Source organism: Perca fluviatilis, chromosome 18, assembly GCF_010015445.1.
Source record: "Perca fluviatilis chromosome 18, GENO_Pfluv_1.0, whole genome shotgun sequence".
NCBI classification, from domain to species: domain Eukaryota; kingdom Metazoa; phylum Chordata; class Actinopteri; order Perciformes; family Percidae; genus Perca; species Perca fluviatilis.
In genome coordinates this window covers 36,383,718-36,404,787 of record NC_053129.1, presented here as the reverse complement: position 1 = coordinate 36,404,787, position 21,070 = coordinate 36,383,718, and the positions used below count along the sequence as shown (strand labels likewise).

The window sequence follows — 21,070 nt, the reverse complement described above, 5'->3', positions numbered from 1 at the left end:
AAAAGAGACTTCAGATACAGTATTAGGGGACCACTAAGGTCTATATAAAAAGAGACTTCAGATACAGTATTAGGGGACAACTAAGGCCTATAAAAAAGAGACTTCAGAAAAGTATTAGGGGACCACTAAGGGCCATATAAAAGAGACCTCCGATTCAGTAGTAGGGGGCCACTAAAGGCTAAAATAAAGAAAATTCCGAAGTAGCATTAGGGGACCACTAAGGTCTATATAAAAGAGACTTCAGATACAGTATTAGGGGACCACTAAGGTCTATATAAAAGAGACTTCAGATACAGTATTAGGGGACCACTAAGGTCTATATAAAAGAGACTTCAGATACAGTATTAGGGGACCACTAAGGTCTATATAAAAGCATCCAAGGAGCACCATGTCACGGGACCTTTAAGAGTAGACAGTTGGACCTGCTGGTTGAGACTCTGACCTTTGAGGTTTTTGGTGTTTATGGCGAGGTCGCTCTTGGTGCTGTAAACATCTTCACAAGTGGGCCGTCTCCGCATCATGGTCACGTCGCTGTGCACCAGCCAATCAGCCACCTTGCTCTGTGCTGACATCACGTCTGTGGGCGTGGCTGTGGTGGCGGTGGGCGGGGCCTTCCTCTGGCGAGTGGAGAACTTGGTCACGTGGTCTTTGATCTTCATCTTCCCCGGCGTGCAGTCGTCGAACTCGATGGTGAAGGAGGCGTGGCTCTGGACGGCAGGCGGCGTGGGCGGGGGTCAGTGTCTTTGGTGGGGATCTCGTGAAGCTCCGCCCCCGCCGGCGTTTTCGGGGGCTGGAAGTCTTTGGTGGGGATCTCGAAGTAGCTGGGCTCGCGGTGGTACGAAGGGAACACGGTCTTTGGTCCCGAGTCGGACAGGAAGTCAGGATCCAACGAAGAAACGTCTTTCTGGACTTCTGACAGACACACACATGTTATAACGTTATTATAACAGACACACACACGTTATAACTTTATTATAACAGACACACACACGTTATAACTTTATTATAACAGACACACACACGTTATAACTTTATTATAACAGACACACACACGTTATAACTGTTATTATAACACACACACATGTTATAACGTTATTATAACAGACACACACACGTTATAACTTTATTATAACAGACACACACATGTTATAACTGTTATTATAACACACACACATGTTATAACGTTATTATAACAGACACACACACGTTATAACTTTATTATAACAGACACACACACGTTATAACTGTTATTATAACAGACACACACATGTTATAACGTTATTATAACAGACACACACATGTTATAACGTTATTATAACAAGACACACACGTTATAACGTTATTATAACAGACACACACGTTATAACGTTATTATAACAGACAAAATATTAATGTTAACTGTTATTATAACAGACACACACAGTTATAACGTTATAACAGACACACACACGTTATAACTTTATAACAGACACACACACGTTATAACTTTATTATAACAGACACACACATGTTATAACTGTTATTATAACAGACACACACATGTTATAACGTTATTATAACAGACACACACACGTTATAACGTTATTATAACAGACACACACACGTTATAACTTTATTATAACAGACACACACATGTTATAACTGTTATTATAACAGACACACACATGTTATAACGTTATAACAGACACACACATGTTATAACTTTATTATAACAGACACACACACGTTATAACTGTTATTATAACAGACACACACACGTTATAACGTTATTATAACAGACACACACGTTATAACGTTATTATGACAGACACACATGTTATAACTTTATTATAACAGACACACACACGTTATAACTTTATTATAACAGACACACACATGTTATAACGTTATTATAACAGACACACACACGTTATAACGTTATTATAACACACACACGTTATAACGTTATTATAACAGACACACACGTTATAACGTTATTATGACAGACACACATGTTATAACTGTTATTATAACACACACACATGTTATAACGTTATTATAACACACACACATGTTATAACTGTTATTATAACACACACACATGTTATAACGTTATTATAACAGACACACACATGTTATAACGTTATTATAACAGACACACACATGTTATAACTGTTATTATAACACACACACATGTTATAACTGTTATTATAACACAATAATAATAACATGTTATAACTGTTATTATAACACACACATGTTATAACGTTATTATAACAGACACACATATGTTATAACGTTATTATAACAGACACACACATGTTATAACGTTATTATAACAGACACACACATGTTATAACTGTTATTATAACACACACACATGTTATAACTGTTATTATAACACACACACATGTTATAACTGTTATTATAACACACACACATGTTATAACTTTATTATAACACACACACACATGTTATAACGTTATTATAACACACACACACATGTTATAACGTTATTATAACACACACACACATGTTATAACGTTATTATAACACACACACACACGTTATAACTTTATTATAACACACACACATGTTATAACTGTTATTATAACACACAGACATGTTATAACTTTATTATAACACACACACATGTTATAACGTTATTATAACAGACACACACACGTTATAACTTTATTATAACAGACACACACACGTTATAACGTTATTATAACACACACACATGTTATAACGTTATTATGACAGACACACACATGTTATAACGTTATTATGACAGACACACACACGTTATAACGTTATTATAACACACACACATGTTATAACGTTATTATAACACACAAATACGTTATAACTGTTATTATAACACACAAAAAATGTTATTATAACGCATTATAACACACAATAATACGTTATAACTTTATTATAACAGACACACACATGTTATAACTTTATTATAACACACACACATGTTATAACGTTATTATAACAGACACACACATGTTATAACGTTATTATAACACACACACAGTTATAACTTTATTATAACACACACACATGTTATAACGATATTATAACAGACACACACATGTTATAACTTTATTATAACAGACACACATGTTATAACTTTATTATAACACACACACATGTTATAACGATATTATAACAGAACACACATGTTATAACGATTATAACAGACACACACACGTTATAACTTTATTATAACAGACACACATGTTATAACTTTATTATAACACACACACATGTTATAACGATATTATAACAGACACACACATGTTATAACTTTATTATAACAGACACACATGTTATAACTTTATTATAACACACACACATGTTATAACGATATTATAACAGACACACATGTTATAACGTTATTATAACAGACACACACACGTTATAACTTTATTATAACAGACACACATGTTATAACTTTATTATAACACACACACATGTTATAACGATATTATAACAGACACACACATGTTATAACTTTACTATAACAGACACACATGTTATAACTTTATTATAACACACACACATGTTATAACGATATTATAACAGACACACATGTTATAACGTTATTATAACAGACAGACACATGTTATAACTTTACTATAACTACTCATCCATTCATCCAGAGAATAACCCACTCATTAACCCAGCAGGAGTTGTAGTTTTACCTGCATGAGGTTCATCGCTGCTCTGAACTTTACTCCCATAATCCTCCTCTCCCCACCAAGATGGCTGACCATACAGAGGGGTGGGCCGAGACACTGGAGCCTCTGAAACACACACACACACACACACACACACACACACACACACACACACACACACACACACACACACACACACACACACACACACACACACACAGGTTAGGTTTAGACACCATATCTACTGAGTTAAGTTGATAAAAGATGGAGATTTGGGTTCCAATCGTAATATTTCCTCCACTAGAGGGCGCAGCCTCTACAGACCTAGATATAGGTCAGATGATGCTGGAACTGACGAGGTGGAGGGGGGGAGGACAGGGGGGAGTTATTCAGGGGAGGACAGAGGGGGGAGGACAGAGGGGAGTTATTCAGGGGAGGACAGAGGGGGGGGAGGACAGGGGGGGAGGACGGGGGGGAGGACAGACTCCTGATGACGTACCTTGTGAACTTTTGGTACTCTGAGTTTTCTCGGCTCTTGCTCGGTCCTCTGAAGCCTTCAGACTGATCTGCAGCTGGCTGCTGTACTTCTCATGCTGAAACACAACACACACACACACACACACACACACTTATTAATGAACTGATCTATCACACACACACACACACACACATTAATGAACTGATCAGGTGATCAATTACAAACACACACACAACACACACACACGCGCGCACAGACAGACAGACAGACAGACAGACAGACAGACAGACAGACAGACAGACAGACAGACAGACAGACAGACACACACACACACACACACCTTCAGAGCCTCCTCCGGGACTTTGTGTTGACTTTTCTCCAAAACGTAGATGTGAGAATGTGAAGAAGAGGTTAAAGAAACACACTGAAGTCATCAGACAGTAAGATACACACACAAACAAACATAACAAAATAAACAACACCAACATAACACAACACACAAAAACAATACAACACAATAACACACAACAACACACACAATACCAAACAACCAATAACACTAAACATCCCCCACAACTACAAAAACAAAAACACACAATACACATAATACAACACAAACAACCACCACAATACACAAAAAAACAACACATAACAAAACAAACTAACACCTAAACAACAACTACAACACAACACAAAAAAAACAACAAACTACAAACAACACAATATACACAACCCACCAAACACCACAAAAAAAAACAAAAACATACAACATCTTACACAACAAAAAAAACTAAAAAAAAAACCAACAATAAATCACAACAACAAACAACAAACAAAACGATGATATACGATGATATGGTCCACCAAAAACAAAAATACATTCACACAAACAAATACATACAAACAAATATAAAATAAATATATAATAATAAAAAATAACAATATATATATATATATTATATATATATATATATAAACATATATAAACATATATTTTATTTTAAACATATACAAATATATATTTTATATATATATATATATACATATATATTTTATATATAAAATACACAAAATAGTATATAAAAGTTGTGGGGTGTATAATAGAGGTTGTTTGTGGTGTGTTTGTTATGATTTTCTAAAGGTTAGTGTGTAGTGGTGTGTGTAGTGTAGTATATAGTGTAACGTCTGAAGTAGTGTGTAGTGTGGTGTGTGTGAGTTATGTGTAACAAGTAGGTGGACAGGTGAGTGTGGTATGTGTGTGTATAGTGATTGCCAGGTTTACCAGGGGTGTAGTGTGTGTGTAGTGTGTGGTTTGACCCTCAGGGGGTGTGTGTGTGTGTTGTAGGTGTGAGTGTGTGTGTAGTGTGTGTGGTGTGAGGTGTGGTATGGGTGTGTATAACCCCGTTGAGGCTGCCCAGGTCTTTGACCAGGTGTAGTGTGTGTAGTGTGTAGTATATAGTGTGTATTACCCCGTTGAGGCTGCCCAGGTCTTTGACCAGGTGTAGTGTGTGTAGTGTGTGTGTAGTGTGTGTAGTGTGTAGTATATAGTGTGTATCACCCCGTTGAGGCTGCCCAGGTCTTTGACCAGGTGTAGTGTGTGTAGTGTGTGTGTAGTATATAGTGTGTATTACCCGTTGAGGCTGCCCAAGTCTTTGACCAGGTGTAGTGTGTGTGTAGTGTGTGTAGTGTGTAGTATATAGTGTGTATCACCCGTTGAGGCTGCCCAGGTCTTTGACCAGGTGTAGTGTGTGTAGTGTGTGTGTAGTATATAGTGTGTATTACCCCGTTGAGGCTGCCCAGGTCTTTGACCAGGTGTAGTGTGTGTAGTGTGTGTGTAGTGTGTGTAGTGTGTAGTATATAGTGTGTATTACCCCGTTGAGGCTGCCCAGGTCTTTGACCAGGTGTAGTGTGTGTGTAGTGTGTGTAGTGTGTGTGTAGTGTGTGTGTAGTGTGTGTAGTGTGTGTGTAGTGTGTGTAGTGTGTAGTATATAGTGTGTATTACCCCGTTGAGGCTGCCCAGGTCTTTGACCAGGTGTAGTGTGTGTAGTGTGTAGTATATAGTGTGTATTACCCCGTTGAGGCTGCCCAGGTCTTTGACCAGGTGTAGTGTGTGTAGTGTGTGTGTAGTGTGTGTAGTGTGTAGTATATAGTGTGTATCACCCCGTTGAGGCTGCCCAGGTCTTTGACCAGGTGTAGTGTGTGTAGTGTGTGTGTAGTATATAGTGTGTATTACCCCGTTGAGGCTGCCCAAGTCTTTGACCAGGTGTAGTGTGTGTAGTGTGTGTGTAGTGTGTGTAGTGTGTAGTATATAGTGTGTATCACCCCGTTGAGGCTGCCCAGGTCTTTGACCAGGTGTAGTGTGTGTAGTGTGTGTGTAGTATATAGTGTGTATTACCCCGTTGAGGCTGCCCAGGTCTTTGACCAGGTGTTCGTCTGTCGTTGGGTTGTAGTTGATGACGGCGTGCTGTTTGTCCACGCTGCGAGACTGAGACAGAGACACACAAGAGACCACGGCACCTTTAAACATCACACAGCTGCAACAAACACACATTTCATATTTCATACGATCTGACTCAAACATTCCTACACATACCTGAGTTATTGAAGTCAAAGCACCCATATTCTGCTCATGTTCAGGTTCATAACTGTATTTTAAGGTTGTACCAGAATAGGTTTACATGGTTTAATTATCAAAAAACACCATATTGTTGTTGTACTGCACATTGCTGCAGCTCCTCTTTTCACCCTGTGTTCAGGTCTCTGTTTTAGCTCCAGAGTGAGACCTCTCTTCTTCTGTACTATCTTTGATTGCACTCGCACATGCTCAGTAGCTCAGATATAGCTCATGTCAGCTAGCTCCATAGCCAGTAAAAGAAAGGCTGTTTCTCCAACTTCAGTCAGTTCCAAGGCAGGATCAGCTGGGAGACTTCTTCTAAACCAGGGCGCACATGGAAGTAGTTCTTCTGGAGATTAGGGTGAACTAGTGTGTGTTGTAGCGGTGCTTTGCTATTGAGAACGAGCTAGCGTGCTAGTGTTAGCATGCTACGAGCTAACAGTTGCGGTTAGCCAGCTCGTTTCGGCTAGTGCCGTAGAAAGCCGTGCCGATGTTGACCAGCTCACCAGGAGACTGAAGGAGGACACATTCAGAAACCAGATCTCACTCAGAACACCATGGATGGGTTATTAAAGTTTGTATGAAGCACCAGAGACACAAAATAACTCCCCAAATCCCAGAAAAAGTGATTCTTTTAATAATATGGGCACTTTAAGAAAACAGTGATCTATCCACAGATAAAGTAGCTTCAACTGGGACCTTTCCCTTCATACTCTTCTCTAATATAGAATATAATATAAGTTATCACTTTGTTACGTTTACGACGCTCGCTTTCAGTGCACTGAATCCTGATTTTTGGGGCTCGACCGAATCCTCCTCCCATCCTCAGTCCATGAACACAGTAAACACATTAATCAGTCCCTCCAGAAAAACAAGATTATGTGATCGCATAATTCAAAATCATTTTTTTTAAATATGCCGCACTTTCGCCGCATAAATTGCCGATTTCTGCGCAAAATCTGCAGGGCTTGCATGATTTCATAATCCCCGCATTTTCGTTGCAAAAAAAGTCCCATAATACAGTACATCTCAGCAGAAAGTTGAAAAATGTTGTGTTTACTTCACACAAGAGCAGCCATTTCCCCCTGTTGCCATGGGAACGTTATGAAGTGACATGTCACTAAAGCAATTTTTTTTCTCTTTTTCATCAAACCGCAGTTTTTGCAAGTTCCTGCAATTTAATCGCAAAAAAAATTGCATAATAATTTTGTGTTTTTCTGGAAGGACTGGTAAGCAGGGACTGTCCTTCCTTTGCTGTACCTTAAGTTGCTGCATCCTGGCTGCTGTCTGGAGATTCCTTCATGCACAACTCGTATTCTTTCAGATGTTTCAGACCAGATGTTGTAACAGCGGCCATGTTGTGTATAGTTTAGGGTCCTCGCCACCACCAGACCAATCAGCATTGAGCAGATTGAACATGTAGCTGGACTTGAATGGCCTTCTTTAGACTGAAAGTTCTGCCAAACTACACTGTTTCTGATCACCAGATCCATGTCCACTTCCTCACAGCCTGCTGCGTTGAACGCTCCACCTACGTAAACACCTTCCCGTAATCAACGGCACCGTCACTACGGCGACCAGCGTAGCGCGCAGAGTGACAGCGTAGGGTTCGGTTCCCTGGGAACAACTTCTAAGGTTCAGCAGAAACCACAACCATGTCAAAAAGCCCAATATTCAGCCCAATCAGAAGCCCAATCCTGGATTCAGTGCATCCCTGGTGATGACGAATACGACTCCTTCTTTCCCTCTACATATAAATTGATGTATAACATGAGATGTATATATTTTATATATATATTTTATATATATATTGCATGATTCTCTGTCTGGTCCCTGGATGTGAAGACAGTTGAGGGGTCTCACCTGCAGCATGAGCTCGCAGTCCTCTCGGCCCACGAAGATCATCTCTTTGGGGAGGCGGTGCCGAGTCCCCGAGCTGCTCACCAGGAACCAGGAAGTCACACTCATCTTCACAGGCCTGCTGGGAAACCCCAGAGCATCCTGGGAAAGGAAGACAGACAGGGGAGAGAGGTGAAGGCCCCGACACGAACGCCACGGGCCAACGCCACGTCTCGGTCGCCATCTGGCAGCGCACCGTCTCTGAGAAAATGAGCCGACTTCTCTCAGGGAACATTTTCATAATGACTTCATGGTCTAAATCTGTTGTCGTTTAGTAACCGATGGTCCCGTTTATTTTAGAGTAGAGGAGAAAGCAGGCGGTGATTTAGGACCAATCAGGAACAGAGGCTTAGCGATGCTAACCGTGCTAACACTGGAGACAGTAGACACACCTCACCTTGTTTTGGGCTGGTGTCATCTTAACCTCTGTCTGGTCTTCCATTGGACCATTTCTCTAGCCACTTTTCTCAAAGTTTTTGCTGTTTTTTGTTGCTGTTTTCCAGGTCTTTTCACCACCGTGTATAAACACCACTAACACCAACTCATCACTAGTTTTACACTCTCTGGATTTCATGGTCAATAAACCTCATTTATTAAGGAAAGGACACCTAATCCTTGAGTTAGAAAAGCAGAAATTCTGAATTATTTAGACTCATATTAAAGGATAATCAGAAGGCTCAACGTTCAGCAAGGATACGGTTTCAAAACATTTCAATTTCTTTTTCAAATGCTACAAAATGTAACAAAAAAAACCAAATTCAATGAAAGTAGAGATCCGATCTTCTGTTGTACTTGTGAAGCACGCTGTGTGGAATCATCCGTCCGTGTTATTTCTGGGTAATTACAATGAGGTCATTAAAAAGATATTTCTGAGATAGATATTTAGAAAACGGGTCAAATATAACCCGAAGACAACCCGAGGGTTAACCTTTGACCTCTCAGCGTGGCCTCTCTTCAGCTCAGATCACTGGAACATCTGGGTCAACTATCTGGGTCAACTACAGATGTTCACGTCAGCGATCTGCGTTAGCTGCTAACCTGAGGGAAAGTCTGCTCAGCAGATGTTCTGCCGTACATACAGATGTTCTGCCGTACATACAGATGTTCTGCCGTACATTCAGACGTTCTGCCGTACATTCAGATGTTCTGCCGTACATTCAGATGTTCTGCCGTACATGCAGATGTTCTGCCGTACATGCAGATGTTCTGCCGTACATGCAGACGTTCTGCCGTACATGCAGACGTTCTGCCGTACATTCAGACGTTCTGCCGTACGCTACAGACGTTCTGCATTACAAGACGTTCTGCCGTACATACGAGCGTTCTGCCGTGTACGACGTTCTGCCGTACTAGCAGCGTTCTGCCGTATATTCAGACGTTCTGCCGTACATGCAGATGATGTTCTGCGTAATGCAGATGTTCTGCCGTAATGCAGACGTTCTGCCGTACATTCAGATGTTCTGCCGTACATGCAGAGCGTTCTGCCGTACATTCAGATGTTCTGCCGTACATACAGTTGTTCTGCCGTACATTCAGATGTTCTGCCGTACATGCAGATGTTCTGCCGTACATTCAGATGTTCTGCCGTACATTCAGATGTTCTGCCGTACATTCAGATGTTCTGCCGTACATGCAGACGTTCTGCCGTACATTCAGACGTTCTGCCGTACATACAGACGTTCTGCCGTACATGCAGATGTTCTGCCGTACATACAGATGTTCTGCCGTACATGCAGATGTTCTGCCGTACATGCAGATGTTCTGCCGTACATGCAGATGTTCTGCCGTACATGCAGATGTTCTGCCGTACATACAGACGTTCTGCCGTACATGCAGACGTTCTGCCGTACATTCAGATGTTCTGCCGTACATACAGATGTTCTGCCGTACATGCAGACGTTCTGCCGTACATGCAGACGTTCTGCCGTACATTCAGATGTTCTGCCGTACATGCAGATGTTCTGCCGTACATGCAGATGTTCTGCCGTACATGCAGACGTTCTGCCGTACATTCAGATGTTCTGCCGTACATGCAGATGTTCTGCCGTACATTCAGATGTTCTGCCGTACATGCAGATGTTCTGCCGTACATGCAGATGTTCTGCCGTACATGCAGATGTTCTGCCGTACATTCAGATGTTCTGCCGTACATGCAGATGTTCTGCCGTACATGCAGATGTTCTGCCGTACATTCAGATGTTCTGCCGTTACTGCAGACGTTCTGCCGTTACGTAGGTGTTCTGCCGTACATTCAGATGTTCTGCCGTACATGCAGATGTTCTGCCGTACATGCAGATGTTCTGCCGTACATGCAGACGTTCTGCCGTACATTCAGATGTTCTGCCGTACATGCAGATGTTCTGCCGTACATGCAGATGTTCTGCCGTACATGCAGATGTTCTGCCGTACATTCAGATGTTCTGCCGTACATTCAGATGTTCTGCCGTACATTCAGATGTTCTGCCGTACATTCAGATGTTCTGCCGTACATTCAGATGTTCTGCCGTACATGCAGATGTTCTGCCGTACATTCAGATGTTCTGCCGTACATACAGACGTTCTGCCGTACATACAGACGTTCTGCCGTACATACAGACGTTCTGCCGTACATACAGACGTTCTGCCGTACATGCAGATGTTCTGCCGTACATGCAGATGTTCTGCCGTACATTCAGATGTTCTGCCGTACATGCAGATGTTCTGCCGTACATGCAGATGTTCTGCCGTACATGCAGATGTTCTGCCGTACATTCAGATGTTCTGCCGTACATGCAGATGTTCTGCCGTACATGCAGATGTTCTGCCGTACATTCAGATGTTCTGCCGTACATGCAGACGTTCTGCCGTACATGCAGATGTTCTGCCGTACATGCAGACGTTCTGCCGTACATTCAGATGTTCTGCCGTACATGCAGATGTTCTGCCGTACATGCAGACGTTCTGCCGTACATTCAGATGTTCTGCCGTACATGCAGATGTTCTGCCATACGTACAGATGTTTTGGAGATGTGTGTTTCTCGGACAGTAAATCTCTGCTGGTGTCTCTCTTCAGAAGGTCGACCATCTCAGCGCGGCGCTATTACAACCTTGATTTCTGATGTTTTGGCCGTTTTCTTTTGTCTCTTTTAGAGGTTTGTGTCTGGCTGCAGTAATAACAATAATACTACTACTACTACTACTACTACTACTAATAATAATAATAATAATAATAATAATAATAATAATAACCCATAAACAACAGGTCATCCTTCCCAGCTCCACTCTCTCTTCACTATACGGTCACTTCTGAATCCAAAAAGCTAAATGACAAACTTGAGGCTTCCAAACAGTCTGTGTGGCGTTATTAAGGAACCCACGCAACAATAGCGCACGCACACACACACACACACACACACACACACACACACACACACACACACACACACACACACACACACACACACACACACACACACACACACACACACACACACACACACACACACACAGCTCTGACTACCTTACCAATTTATCTTATTTCCCTTACACAGTTGTTTGATCCTTTTAACTAGAGGTGTGAATCTTCACTGATCTCCTGATTATGATTATCATGTCAGCAATTCGTTATCACGATGCGTCACATCCATGTTTCTATTAAAGCCATGTAGGATATATAATCCATGTTTCTATTAAAGCCATGTAGGATATATAATCCATGTTTCTATTAAAGCCATGTAGGATATTTAATCCATGTTTCTATTAAAGCCATGTAGGATATATAATCCATGTTTCTATTAAAGCCATGTATGGTATATAATCCATGTTTCTATTAAAGCCATGTAGGATATATAATCCATGTTTCTATTAAAGCCATGTAGGATATTTAATCCATGTTTCTATTAAAGCCATGTAGGATATTTAATCCATGTTTCTATTAAAGCCATGTAGGATATTTAATCCATGTTTCTATTAAAGCCATGTAGGATATTTAATTCATGTTTCTATTAAAGCCACGTAGGATATTTAATTCATGTTTCTATTAAAGCCATGTAGGATATTTTAATCCATGTTTCTATTAAAGCCATGTAGGATATTTAATCCATGTTTCTATTAAAGCCATGTAGGATATTTAATCCATGTTTCTATTAAAGCCACGTAGGATATTTAATTCATGTTTCTATTAAAGCCACGTAGGATATATAATCCATGTTTCTATTAAAGCCATGTAGGATATTTAATCCATGTTTCTATTAAAGTCATGTAGGATATTTAATCCATGTTTCTATTAAAGCCAGTAGGATATTTAATTCATGTTTCTATTAAAGCCATGTAGGATATTTAATCCATGTTTCTATTAAAACCCGTAGGATATTTAATTCATGTTTCTATTAAACCCGTAGGATATTTAATCCATGTTTCTATTAAAACCCACGTAGGATATATAATCCATGTTTCTATTAAAGCCACGTGGGATATTTAATCCATGTTTCTATTAAAGGCCGCGTAGGATATTTAATCCATGTTTCTATTAAAGCCACGTAGGATATTTAATCCATGTTTCTATTAAAGCCACGTAGGATATTTAATCCATGTTTCTATTAAAGCCATATAGGATATTTAATCCATGTTTCTATTAAAAGCCATATAGGATATTTAATCCATGTTTCTATTAAAGCCATGTAGGATATTTAATCCATGTTTCTATTAAAGCCACGTAGGATATTTAATTCATGTTTCTATTAAAGCCATGTAGGATATTTAATCCATGTTTCTATTAAAGCCACGTAGGGATATTTAATTCATGTTTCTATTAAAGCCATATAGGATATTTAATCCATGTTTCTATTAAAGCCACGTAGGATATTTAATTCATGTTTCTATTAAAGCCATGTAGGATATTTAATCCATGTTTCTATTAAAGCCATGTAGGATATTTAATCCATGTTTCTATTAAAGCCATGTAGGATATTTAATCCATGTTTCTATTAAAGCCACGTAGGATATTTAATCCATGTTTCTATTAAAGCCATGTAGGATATTTAATCCATGTTTCTATTAAAGCCATGTAGGATATTTAATCCATGTTTCTATTAAAGCCATATAGGATATTTAATCCATGTTTCTATTAAAGCCACGTGGGATATTTAATCCATGTTTCTATTAAAGCCATTGGGATATTTAATCCATGTTTTCTATTAAAGCCACGTGATATTTAATCCATGTTTCTATTAAAGCCATATAGGATTTTAATCCATGTTTCTATTAAAGCCATGTAGGATATTTAATCCATGTTTCTATTAAAGCCATGTAGGATATTTAATCCATGTTTCTATTAAAGCCACGTAGGATATTTAATTCATGTTTCTATTAAAGCCATGTAGGATATTTAATCCATGTTTCTATTAAAGCCATGTAGGATATTTAATTCATGTTTCTATTAAAGCCATGTAGGATATTTAATCCATGTTTCTATTAAAGCCATGTAGGATATTTAATCCATGTTTCTATTAAAGCCACGTAGGATATTTAATCCATGTTTCTATTAAAGCCATGTAGGATATTTAATCCATGTTTCTATTAAAGCCATGTAGGATATTTAATCCATGTTTCTATTAAAGCCATGTAGGATATTTAATCCATGTTTCTATTAAAGCCATGTAGGATATTTAATTCATGTTTCTATTAAAGCCACGTAGGATATTTAATTCATGTTTCTATTAAAGCCATGTAGGATATTTAATTCATGTTTCTATTAAAGCCATGTAGGATATTTAATTCATGTTTCTATTAAAGCCATGTAGGATATTTAATTCATGTTTCTATTAAAGCCACGTAGGATATTTAATTCATGTTTCTATTAAAGCCATGTAGGATATTTAATTCATGTTTCTATTAAAGCCATGTAGGAGATTTAATCCATGTTTCTATTAAAGCCATGTAGGAGATTTAATCCATGTTTCTATTAAAGCCATGTAGGATATTTAATCCATGTTTCTATTAAAGCCACGTAGGATATTTAATCCATGTTTCTATTAAAGCCATGTAGGATATATAATCCATGTTTCTATTAAAGCCACGTAGGATATTTAATTCATGTTTCTATTAAAGCCATGTAGGATATTTAATCCATGTTTCTATTAAAGCCACGTAGGATATTTAATCCATGTTTCTATTAAAGCCACGTAGGATATTTAATTCATGTTTCTATTAAAGCCATGTAGGATATTTAATCCATGTTTCTATTAAAGCCATGTAGGAGATTTAATCCATGTTTCTATTAAAGCCATGTAGGAGATTTAATCCATGTTTCTATTAAAGCCATGTAGGAGATTTAATCCATGTTTCTATTAAAGCCATGTAGGATATTTAATCCATGTTTCTATTAAAGCCATGTAGGAGATTTAATCCATGTTTCTATTAAAGCCATGTAGGATATTTAATCCATGTTTCTATTAAAGCCATGTAGGATATTTAATCCATGTTTCTATTAAAGCCATGTAGGATATTTAATTCATGTTTCTATTAAAGCCATGTAGGATATTTAATCCATGTTTCTATTAAAGCCATGTAGGATATTTAATCCATGTTTCTATTAAAGCATGAGGATATTTAATCCATGTTTCTATTAAAGCCCGCGTAGGATATTTAATTCATGTTTCTATTAAAGCCACGTAGGATATTTAATCCATGTTTCTATTAAAGCCATGTAGGATATTTAATCCATGTTTCTATTAAAGCCATGTAGGATATTTAATCCATGTTTCTATTAAAGCCATGTAGGATATTTAATCCATGTTTCTATTAAAGCCATGTAGGATATTTAATCCATGTTTCTATTAAAGCCATGTAGGATATATAATCCATGTTTCTATTAAAGCCATATAGGATATTTAATCCATGTTTCTATTAAAGCCATGTAGGATATTTAATCCATGTTTCTATTAAAGCCATGTAGGATATTTAATCCATGTTTCTATTAAAGCCATATAGGATATTTAATCCATGTTTCTATTAAAGCCATGTAGGATATTTAATTCATGTTTCTATTAAAGCCATATAGGATATTTAATCCATGTTTCTATTAAAGCCATGTGGATGTTTATTTCATGATTCTATAAAGCATGGGATATTTAATCCATGTTTCTATTAAAGCATGTAGGATATTTAATCCATGTTTCTATAAAGCCATGTGGATGTTTAATCATGTTTCTATAAAGCCATGTAGGATATATTCAATCATTAAAATCGTATTTATTCATGATAGTGATGTTTACATGATATTATAAACCATTAGGATATTAATCATGATCTATTAAACCATGTAGGTATTTAATTTTATAAAGCCATGTAGGATATTTAATCCATGTTTCTATTAAAAGCCATGTAGGATATTTAATTCATGTTTCTATTAAAGCCATGTAGGATATTTAATCCATGTTTCTATTAAAGCCATGTAGGATATTTAATCCATGTTTCTATTAAAGCCATGTAGGATATTTAATTCATGTTTCTATTAAAGCCATGTAGGATATTTAATCCATGTTTCTATTAAAGCCATGTAGGATATTTAATCCATGTTTCTATTAAAGCCATGTAGGATATTTAATCCATGTTTCTATTAAAGCCATGTAGGATATTTAATCCATGTTTCTATTAAAGCCATGTAGGATATATAATCCATGTTTCTATTAAAGCCATGTAGGATATTTAATCCATGTTTCTATTAAAGCCATGCAGGATATTTAATTCATAGCTTTTCAAGCTTCAACAACCAAACATTCTGCAGTGCTCTAATACTAAATAACTTGGATACATGAAACTATACAGCACTGAGCACATGGCACTTCCTGAATGTGTTAACATACCAGAATATGTAAACAGAAATGTTGTCAGGCCTACATTACATTATAAACAGAAATAATGGATTATGAGCCGGCCGATTATCGATGCAGCATCGTCCACGTCCACGATTCCATGCATCGATTATTTGATTCATTTCAACACCTCTACTTTTAATACTCCAAAATAATCAGCTCACACAGAGACTTTTTAGTAGGCCACTTAGACCAGAGCCTTCAGGACCTTCAGCAGCACTGACACATGGCTCCCCCCTCTGGAGGACCCCCCAGACTCAAAACATCTCTTTTCTCCCAACATTAGGGACCATCGTTAGGACTGCCTCTGGCTTTGGTTTTTACCCTTGTACCACTTTTCATTTCTTTGTTATGTAATGTATCTATATATCTGCAATGATTTAATGTATTTTTTTATTTTTAATCCTAACATTTACTTATTCCTTGTTGTATAATGTTTTGAGACCATGGGCTCTATTTTAATGATCTACGGTCACGCTGTGCAGCGCCTGGTGCAGGTGTGTTTAGGGCGTGTAGGAATCCACTTCTGCTAGTTTGACGGCTGATAAAAGTGTCCGTGTGCCGGGCGCCTGGTTCTAAAGGGTTGTCCTTAGTGTCTTCATTAATCAGAGGGGTGTTTTGGGCGTAACATGCAATCAACCAATCAGAGATCATCTCCCATTCATCAGCCAATCAGAGATCAGCTCCCATTCCCTTTAAAAGCCAGGCGCGTTTGGACCTTGGAGCATTGCTGTTATGATGGAGGATTTGCACCCTAATATTTTTATTAGTAATCTTCTGCATGTGTGTGTGTGTGTGTGTGTAACAAACATAGTGTGCATGTGCTGTTCACGAGCCTAGGAGCATTTTACTAATGCTCTGTTAAAATAACAATGAAATGCTGAGTTATTGACTTTAGACCAGGTTTTTGTTGATCAATGGTGTGATCACTTCCCGCTGCCTCAAGATAGCAATGCTCCCAGAATGCACCTGAACACACCTCCCTGTAAGACCAGCACGCCCAGAATGCACCTGAACACACCTCCTTGTAAGACCAGCACGCCCAGAATGCACCTGAACACACCTCCCTGTAAGACCAGCAGTCCCAGAATGCACCTGAACACACCTCCCTGTAAGACCAGCACGCCCAGAATGCACCTGAACACACCTCCCTGTAAGACCAGCACACCCAGAATGTACCTGAACACACCTCCCTGTAAGACCAGCACGCCCAGAATGTACCTGAACACACCTCCCTGTAAGACCAGCAGTCCCAGAATGCACCTGAACACACCTCCCTGTAAGACCAGCACGCCCAGAATGCACCTGAACACACCTCCCTGTAAGACCAGCACGCCCAGAATGCACCTGAACACACCTCCCTGTAAGACCAGCACACCCAGAATGTACCTGAACACACCTCCCTGTAAGACCAGGTGCATTTGCTATTGAAACGGCGTGGGCGCTGGACGGTCTTAAACTAGCAGAGAGACTTGTGTCTGGCTTTGCGCTGCGCCGGGTGCAGGATAGGACCCAGAGTCTTATGGTGATATTGTACTTGAAATAAAAATAAAATTGAATTTTAATTGACACGCTGCTATTGGCCAGGCGTCAAGCTTACGTAACATAACCCGATGTGTTCAGGTCCTGTCCCCTGACCAATCGGCTATCCTAAACCTTAACCACTGGAGGTCAATGCCCAACCCCAACCAATCAGGCTGCTGCTTAGGGCGGGACTTGTCTAGAAGTTACATCATAACATGACACATTTCATCCTCTGTCTGTTTCTAAATCTCCACGTTTTAGAGGCTGAACACGACATCTTCTTTCAGAAAACACTGATGTTTCTACACGTTGTGTTTGTGTCTGCAGATTCCTCCTAAAGTCACAAGCTAGCGTCAGATAATGCCTCATTTGCACATTTAAACAAATATCTCAGACAAAAATTAGTCATATTAAAGCTCCACTGTGGAGGAATGTCTCCCGTCTAGCGGTTAAATTGTATTTTGCATTCAAACGAATAGTGCTCTCTGGCGCCTCGCTTTTTCAAATGTGTGTTGCAACTACGGTAGCCGTTATGTACCAAGAAGCTATGACAACATGTCTTACAATTTTGGCTATTTTTGGGCGACGAGGATTCCTTCTCCTGTGGCTCGGCATCGGTCTGATCCTCCATTATGAACTAAAGGGCAGTGACCAGCTCCTCTCACTGATCTCCTTCTCTGTCTCAGCTGGTTTCAGTCCCGTGACGCTGGCTCTGAACGAGAACTCGTTGTGGATTAGCTAGACAGCTAGCCTAGTGCTGTATGTCCCTCTCAGCCATTAGAGGTGTTCTAAATGGGGGAACCACATGGAAGCCTCCTTGGACTTGCCCGTCCAATGTAAGATAAGATATGAGATATACAGTGCCTTGCGAAAGTATTCGGCCCCCTTGAACGTTTCGACCTTTTGCCACATTTCAGGCCTCAAACATAAAGATATAAAACTGTAATTTTTTGTGAAGAATCAACAACAAGTGGGTCCCAATTATGAAGTGGAACGAAATTCATTGGCTATTTCAAACTTTTTTAACAAATAAAAAACTGAAAAAGTGGGCGGCAAGAGCAAATTATTCAGCCCCTTTACTTTCAGTGCAGCAAACTCTCTCCAGAAGTTCAGTGAGGATCTCTGAATGATCCAATGTTGACCTAAATGACTAATGATGATAAATAGAATCTAGCTGTGTGTAATCAAGTCTCCGTATAAATGCACCTGCTCTGTGATAGTCTCAGAGGTCCGTGTAAAGCGCAGAGAGCATCATGAAGAACAAGGAACACACCAGGCAGGTCCGAGATACTGTTGTGGAGAAGTTTAAAGCCGGATTTGGATACAAAAAGATTTCCCAAGCTTTAAACATCCCAAGGAGCACTGTGCAAGCGCGATAATATTGAAATGGAAGGAGTATCAGACCACTACAAATCTACGAGACCCGGCCGTCCCTCTAAACTTTCAGCTCATACAATGAGAAGACTGATCAGAGATGCAGCCAAGAGGCCCATGATCACTCTGGATGAACTGCAGAGATCTACAGCTGAGGTGGGAGACTCTGTCCATAGGACAACAATCAGTCGTATACTGCACAAATCTGGCCTTTATGGAAGAGTGGCAAGAAGAAAGCCATTTCTTAAAGATATCCATAAAAGTGTCGTTTAAAGTTTGCCAAAAGCCACCTGGGAGACACACCAAACATGTGGAAGAAGGTGCTCTGGTCAGATGAAACCAAAATCGAACTTTTGGCAACAATGCAAAACGTTATGTTTGGCGTAAAACGCACGCTCATAGCTCTGAACACACCACCCCCACTGTCAAACATGGTGGTGGCAGCATCATGGTTTGGGCCTGCTTTTCTTCAGCAGGGACAGGGAAGATGGTTAAAATTGATGGGAAGATGGATGGAGCCAAATACAGGACCATTCTGGAAGAAAACCTGATGGAGTCTGCAAAAGTCCTGAGACTGGGACAGAGATTTGTCTTCCAACAAGACAATGATCCAAAACATAAAGCAAAATCTATAATGGAATGGTTCACAAATAAACATATCCAGGTGTTAGAATGGCCAAGTCAAAGTCCAGACCTGAATCCAATCGAGAATCTGTGGAAAGAACTGAAAACTGCTGTTCACAAACGCTCTCCATCCAACCTCACTGAGCTCGAGCTGTTTTGCAAGGAGGAATGGGCAAAAATGTCAGTCTCTCGATGTGCAAAACTGATAGAGACATACCCCAAGCGACTTATAGCTGTAATCGCAGCAAAAGGTGGCGCGCTACAAAGTATTAACTTAAAGGGGGCTGAATAATTTTGCACGCCCAATATTTCAGTTTTTTATTTGTTTAAAAGGTTTGAAATATCCAATAAATTTCGTTCCACTTCATGATTGTGTCCCACTTGTTGTTGATTCTTCACAAAAAATTACAGTTTTATATCTTTATGTTTGAGGCCTGAAATGTGGCAAAAGGTCGAAAAGTTCAAGGGGGCCGAATACTTTCGCAAGGCACTGTACTTTATTGTCCCTGAAGGGAAATTAGTTTTGGACTCTGTCCATTCTGCAGTGTTACAAAGACAACACACAAAACAGAAAAGACAACACAAATACAAGTATCTCTCAACACATACTCATGCAACACAAACATGCTTCCATATACATATAATAAGCACATTAACTACTCCTTTCATTGGCGCTTCCCATTAAACAACCCCGTCGACTGTATTCTCCACAATAAGTGGGACACAGCCCTTGCACAGTACGATATTGCACAGCTAACATGTTGGCAGGACACCCCAATAGCCCACATATTGCACAAATGACACATTTCCACATAGTAAAACACATATAAAGAAATTCTTCTCTTACGAGGAGAAGTCAGATCATTGGCCGAGGTCATTTTACACCAATGAGGACATATTTATGAATGAAGACATTGATTTTAGCTAATAAAATACTTCAAACACTACACACTGTACCTTTAATGTCAGAAACCATCGTGGTAGTTTCATGCTGACATGTGTAGAATATTCTCCCTGTTTGCCTGTAATG

At 39.3% G+C, this 21,070-nt stretch overlaps 1 protein-coding gene across 1 annotated transcript in view; it reads right to left on the bottom strand.

Moving 5' to 3' along the window:
- LOC120546466 (centrosomal protein of 170 kDa protein B-like) overlaps positions 1-21,070 on the bottom strand; it is a 62,365-nt gene that overhangs the window by 40,494 nt on the left and 801 nt on the right. Inside the window, 8 exon segments of the mRNA XM_039781393.1 lie at positions 443-730; positions 733-912; positions 3,699-3,800; positions 4,174-4,267; positions 4,493-4,576; positions 4,718-4,728; positions 6,475-6,637; positions 8,630-8,767. Coding sequence (XP_039637327.1) covers positions 443-730; positions 733-912; positions 3,699-3,800; positions 4,174-4,267; positions 4,493-4,576; positions 4,718-4,728; positions 6,475-6,637; positions 8,630-8,734 — 1,027 coding nt within the window. The 5' untranslated portion in view covers positions 8,735-8,767.